General features: G+C 30.9%; 1 protein-coding gene across 1 annotated transcript in view; it reads left to right on the plus strand.

The window, feature by feature from the left end:
• The window catches only part of SI (sucrase-isomaltase (alpha-glucosidase)), a gene marked incomplete at its 3' end in the record, with an annotated part of 88,057 nt that overhangs the window by 52,995 nt on the left and 28,004 nt on the right, over window positions 1-7,058 (plus strand). Inside the window, exons 12-17 of the mRNA XM_012655338.1 lie at window positions 361-477; window positions 2,468-2,622; window positions 3,593-3,677; window positions 4,168-4,224; window positions 5,168-5,292; window positions 6,845-6,962. Of these exons, the coding sequence (XP_012510792.1) occupies window positions 361-477; window positions 2,468-2,622; window positions 3,593-3,677; window positions 4,168-4,224; window positions 5,168-5,292; window positions 6,845-6,962 (657 nt within the window). The remainder of the gene's footprint in view (window positions 1-360; window positions 478-2,467; window positions 2,623-3,592; window positions 3,678-4,167; window positions 4,225-5,167; window positions 5,293-6,844; window positions 6,963-7,058) is intronic.

Below are 7,058 nucleotides of genomic sequence, written 5' to 3' on the forward strand. Positions count from 1 at the left end.
CTATAAATAGGAAAATCAAATCGAGGGATGTGAGTTTTGTATTAAGTAGCAACACATTAATACAATAATATAATCCTTATCATTGAATGAAAGATTAGATCAAAAGAGAATAAATTAAAATTAAAAACATGACACTAGGAAAACATTTAAAGAGACAATGAAGAAAGGGTATGTAAACTAATGCAATTAGAGACAAGGATGGAGTAAAAACGGAAAATAAAGAAACTGAGATAAAGAAGATGATATAAAGACATTTAAACAAACAGATAGTAAATAATGCAAAATAATCAATTGAAGCATAAAATGTAGGCAAATCTGAGAATCTTAACATCATGAATAATAGATATATGTGTTATTTAGGTTGGAGCAGATATCTGTGGATTTGTGGGTGATACCACAGAAGAGCTTTGCAGAAGATGGATGCAACTTGGGGCATTTTATCCATTCGCCAGAAACCATAATGGCGATGAATATGAGGTAAGTGCATTTTGTTCTCCATGTTTTAAAATAAAACACAAATGTATTTTTAACAATGCACTTATATTAAATTTATAAAAGATATGATCTGAAAGTTTGTAGAATGATTTTTAATGAATAGTTAGAAGTCCTCTTCTTAAGGTTTATCTCTATTTTGCATATAAAAAAGGTTAAATAAGGAAATCATGGAAAAAAAGTATTCACAACCTCAATATTTTATTTAATCCTAAAGCATATACTGTATAGTGTGTTAAATCACCAGTATTTTAAATTAGAGCCAAATCTTTTTGAGTATGGATTCTTGGATTCTACCAATGTAAGTTGCAAGTAACTTTTCTCTCATAAAATATATACTATCAAGGACTTCCAGCTTTTGTTTTGTTAAAGAAAGACAACAAATTAAAGACATTGGCAAAGCAATTCGAGTCCAGAGTCTTTCTGTAATAAATAAATGTTGAATAAACATACCGGTGAAGAACAAAACTGTCACTTTTAAAACATAAATTTGAGCTAGTAGGAGTAGACATACAAGAGACTATAGAGCTATTCTACCATAACTGGGAATTCCATATGTCATGGACATATTTTTTAGAGGGAATGGTGAAATTTTGATAAGCAATTAAGTGCATGTTGATTAAGAAATCATTCTATATTCACACATTGGTTGCATATGGGGCTGATACTCTGTTTGAGAAGAGGGACAACTACTCAGCTCAGCTTGGCAGGAGGCATGATAGAAGAGAATTAAAAGGCACAAATAAAAGTTTAGTTACTTCCTAATCCACCTAAATGATATTTTCAAGAAACCTCTATTCATAGGGTATTCTGACACTACATTACATTCTATATTCGTCTTCTCTGAAAAGCAGATAAGACATTGTTAGATATGTTAGAGATTTATTGGTGAAGTACCCGTGAAGGATGAAGGGGAGGGAGCATGAGAAAGTGGGGAGAGCCTTCAGACCACAATTCATGTCTGAACCCGGTGAGGATGATGGGGAAGAAAGGCAGTTTGGTAGGGAGAACTTCAAACCACAGTCCAGTTCTAACAAAGTTTCAGTCAGATCAGGGAGGAATCCTCATGGCAAAGTTGGCCATTGACCTTCCCTGTATCTCCCAGGAAAGAGCCTGCATGGTGTTCTCACCTAGCTCATTCAGTGGCGGGGAGACCCAAAGGGATCATGGCTTCAGTGTAAACATAATGGTGGATGCAGGCAGGTGGTGGCTGAAATCCTCAGTTAATTTTGTTACCCCTAAGCAGGAGATCTAAACAGTCTTGCTCACATCAGTGCACCTAGGATGAGGCAGTCACTTGATCTGGAATGAAGTCAGAAGGGAGGCTGTACTTCATAGGACGAGCCTGCAGGTGGGCCCGGCAGTTCTGTTTCCTGTGTTCCTGAGCCAGCAGATCACCTGGGCTTATTCTTATAATGGAAATGGCAAGGCAAAGAGCAATTCCTCAGGCTAGTATATTTCAAGCCTTCACTTGAATATGTCACGTGTACTAACATCCCATTGGCCAGAATAAGTCGCATGGGTGAGCTCAAAATCAAGAGGTGGGAAGGCACACTTTACCTTCACTGGTAGGGACTCACAAGTCACATGGCAAACGTTGTGAGTTCAAGGAAGCACGAAAATAATTCATAGTTCAATAATTCATTCTACCACAATTAACATGTGAAAAGCTCAACTGTGTTAAAAAACATGTCATCTCTACTAAGTGCATGTATTTAAAGCAACACTTTATGTTGTTTTAAATATCTTGAAATGTCCACTTCAAAATTAAGTTTAATTAAAGCATATAACCAAATGAAAACACAAAAACTAGATATATTAAGGCACCTTGATGATGAAATAGGGATATGTTTAATTTTTTGTAAATAAGCTAAAATGTATACAATTTTCTTTTTAAAAATAGCTAAAATGCTTCTATTTTAACTTACATTCATGTTTTAGCTTTCTTATTTTAATTTCTCTTTCTTTTCCACAGCATCAGGATCCTGCATTTTTTGGACAGAATTCACTTTTGGTTACTTCATCAAGGAACTATTTAACTATTCGCTACACCTTATTACCTTTCCTCTATACTCTGTTTTATAAAGCCCATATGTTTGGAGAAACAGTAGCAAGGCCAGTTCTTCATGAGTGAGTACTACGTACATAATTATAATATCTTTTAAAGTATATTCAGGTGTATATTGAAAAGATTAAGAGAAATAAATCAAGATATAAAGTAGAATTCTGCTGCTTGTTTTTCCATTTATATAAATGATTAGATGAGCTGTATAATGATAGTTGTAACTATAATTAATTTGGGGACTTGGACAAAAATAAGGTACAAATGGGAAAATTAATAGAACCCACAAGGAAAAAGATATGTAAAATATGTTAGGAAAATGATATCAGTAAGAAAGATTAAGCATAGAATTATAGAAAACACATCAAGTAAATATTGAGAAAATAATCTAAATATAGATCAAGAGTGAACTATGGTAATTACAAAAAAAGTGATTTGTGCTTACCCTTGCATATCATCAACTCAACAAAGCAAGGTTTTTCCTCAAGAAATGACTTAAAGGTCATTCCAAACCTTTCATATCCAGGTCAAAACAGGAGTTTATAATGAAGAAGTTTAAAGAGAAGAAAGCAGAATATGAAAGATTTTGGGTACTTTGTGAACCTATCTTACAAAAGAAAAATAATTAAACAGAATAGTTGTTTATTACAGATAAAAACACCTTTTCTTCTATGATAGATTTTTTTGAGTACAAGGTAATTTCCCTCCTTCCTTTGTTCCTTCCTTAGTTTCTTCCTTCCTTTTTCCCTTCCTTCTTTCCTTTATTTTTTCCTTCCTTTGTCCCTCTCTCCTTTCTTACCTTCCTCCCTTCTTCCTCCTTTTCTTCCTTTCTCTCTTCTTTCTTTCCTCTCTTTCTTCTTGAGTCTCAGGAGAACCATAAAAGATATAAGAACTAAAGATTCAAATGACTATGGAATAAATAAAATTAAAGCTAATAATATTTCCCGGAAAAAAAAAAAACTAGAAAGATAAAGTGGCCAAGAAATTTGGATAGACTTTTTTTTTTCATTATATATTAACCATTGTCATTGTTCTTAGGTTTTATGAGGATACAAACAGCTGGGTTGAGGACACTGAGTTTTTGTGGGGCCCATCATTACTTATTACTCCTGTTTTAAAACAGGTACGTTTTACAACTTTAATAAATTTATTGCTTAAAGAGAATTATGTATAATCAAATCCACAATAAAGTATAAATAAAGGGTAACTTGAAAACCAGGTGATCATACGTAAATGTTGGAAAAATTGTGGAGTGTGACATGTGGTTATTATCTACTTTTTAAAAGTAGGTGTCTATGGAGGTATAGAGAAATAAATATGTTCACACTCACAATGACTGTGTTGTTTATAAAAATAAACCTGCACGGATGCATTATTTTAATTGCCAAGTCAATAAATTTTACCTTTGCCTCTTTGCTTTTTGTATGTTTTACATTATGATATTGTCTAAAGCCAGTAAAACAGCTTTATGATCTATAGGAAATACATGGAGCTTAGCGACATAGAGGAAGTTCTTTTTCCCTTGACTGTAAAAACATGACTTAATATTTCACAAGATGCTGTATGTTAAAGGTTGAAATTAAAAAAACATGTATTATCTTGTTTTATTTTAGGGAGCAGATACAGTGAGTGCATATATCCCTGATGCTACTTGGTATGATTATGAAACTGTAAGTAACCTTAATAGACTTACGGACTTGCAAGTATATTTTTAAACATTTGCACATGGAAACGTAACTCCAACATTTGGCGTATTTATTTTAGGATTTCTATCACTATTATAAAAATAATAGTTTCAAATTGAGTAATGTGTAAACATTTCCATAAGTATACTCTTTGTTGCACAGGAACTAGACTTTAATATGAAATTACATTCTTTAGTATAAAGATATATTATTCATTTTTAAATTGTGAAAGTAAAAGGTCAGCAGTAATTTAGGAAGAAATGGCAACTTATTTTAATGCTTTTTCCAATTTTACATATTAATCTTATTGACAGAAGAATTAATTGAGTACTGAGCTAATCTTATATGTTGTTTTTGTATGGTATATCCAAACATTTGGAAAAGTCTTTTCATTTTAACCTTGAAAGTCAAGATATGTACATTCATACACATAATCTGTTTTTTCTGTTTACCAAGACATCTTGAGAAGTATTTATTTTAAAAGTATTATTTTGCATATCACTTATATTTGCTAAGCAAACCCTTTATTTTTATAGAAACTGATTTTAAGAAAATCCTTTCTAAAGACATGGTTAAATTTCACCCAAAACAAAAAATAAAAAGTGGAGCTAATTAAATATATTGTTAATTATTATAGATAGGAAATAGATTTCTTTATGTAGATTGTATTTTTGAGAAATTAAACATTTTCTTTTGATTTGTTCAGTAAGCAAAAAAACTCTCTAAAAGTTGGAAAACAATATATTAATATCATGTGGATAGCATGAATTGCTCATGATCAAAATTGTTTCCATGTAGTTTTGGGTACATGGAAACAATTTTTAACATGAGCAATTCATGCTATCCACGTATAAATTTTAATTCTTGTAAAATAGAGTTTAAAGTCTTCACTAACAATAAAAAAATCTTTTTATCTTCCAAATATTAGGGTGCAAAAAGGCCTTGGCGAAAACAACGTGTTGATATGTATCTTCCAGCAGACAAAATAGGATTACATCTTAGAGGAGGTTATATCATCCCCATTCAACAACCAGATGTAACAACAACAGCAAGGTAAAATGAAAATCGTTAATTGAGATCTACAATAAAATTCAAGTTTTAATATTTTGTATTTTTATTAAGAATCTGAGTTTAATGTTTAGCTTTACCACCAGAAGAATGTTGACACACAGAAGTAATACTTAACTATACCCATAATTGTTATAAAAAGAATCAAATTATGCATATTGTTACAAATGTCTTGGATTAAATTAATGAATATGATTAGATTAGAAATTCATTTCCTGTACCAAAAATTTACTTATATTTTCTGTAGAATATGCAGAATTGAAGATAATCTTTGATACTTAATAAAAATATGAAATATTAATATTTGCAATATAATCGAGAAAAGAATGTACTGATTTTTACATACTTGAATTTCTATACATAAATAAGTCACAAAGTTATTCTTTCTGCTAAAATGTTTTTCTTTAAGTTGATAAAATAGGTGGATATTTTGGGTTTGGTAAAGAGCAAGAGAGAAACCAAGTTGTTCAGTAAGAATAAAACTCAGAAATATTTGGAAAAATAGAAGAAACTTGAAAATTTTGATGCTTCATTTTGCAGCATTCATTCTGAGTATAAGGGCACAGAAGGTGTCATATTGAATTCACATGCCTTTCTATATTCTGCAATACCCCAACAGATAGTTTCTATCTATTCCTCACCCTGTTGTATTTTCTTTATAATGTTAAGAATATCTGAAATTATATTATTTACTTTTTCTTATATGCAGTATGCCTCCTCACCTAGACTATAAACTCCATAAAAGCAGGGACTTGACCTTTTACAGCTTTATCCCCCAAATCTTTAACAGTGTCCAGCCCATAATAGGTTCTCTATTTCCTGTATTTGTTGAGGGAACAAATTAATGAGAGAATGAATGTGCGTTAGTAATTTAATAATTTTGGCATTCTAGAATTGACTACTGTCATAATGTAACTGTTCATGACTATGCTTTAAAAAATTGGTTGTACTCTGGAAATGTACTGAAAAGGAGGAACATACACTTTGGTAAATGATTGCTAGAAGGAATATATTCTGTACAGAATAGTTGCCTAGACTGTACAGCCTGAGGGATACCATTTTAGGGTAATATAAAAATAAGAAAAATAATTTTATTGATCGATCACATGTCTCATTTCTCTGTTGCAATTAGCTTCCTTTTTAAGGTTGTTGGAGATTCCGCTAAACTTTTTTTTAATTTTATATTATACTTTTCATTGTTTTACACATGAGATGTAGACTTAATACCTTGCAGTTTAGGGTTATACAGGTTGGACTGAGCATTCATAGGACACATTTAATTTTTCTTTTTGAATTAAAATATTACACTGTTTCAATTTGTAGGTGTCTCAGACTTCAAAAAATCCAGTATTGTATTTATTTCTTTATTTTCTAAGTATATAAATTATTTCCATATTCTTATAAGAAAATTGATATTAAAATTATTAATACATATAAACAGATTTATTATAAAATAGGTTGAAATGGACTTATCTATAGGATTTTTACTATAATATATTTATTTTTAATCATATATGCACCTAATTTTCCTTAACAGCCGTAAGAATCCCCTAGGACTTATAATAGCGTTAGATGAAAATAACACAGCAAAAGGAGACCTTTTCTGGGATGATGGAGAAACTACAAGTAAGTTTCAAAGTAATATACTTTTAAATGTTCACTCCAATGACGGGAAATTTTGACTTTATTTACATAAGTCGCATCCATTTTTAAAATATCACACATTTTCATTTCTAATGCCTATTTCTATA

Source organism: Propithecus coquereli, unplaced genomic scaffold (genome assembly GCF_000956105.1).
Source record: "Propithecus coquereli isolate 6110/MARCELLA unplaced genomic scaffold, Pcoq_1.0 Scaffold472, whole genome shotgun sequence".
NCBI classification, from domain to species: domain Eukaryota; kingdom Metazoa; phylum Chordata; class Mammalia; order Primates; family Indriidae; genus Propithecus; species Propithecus coquereli.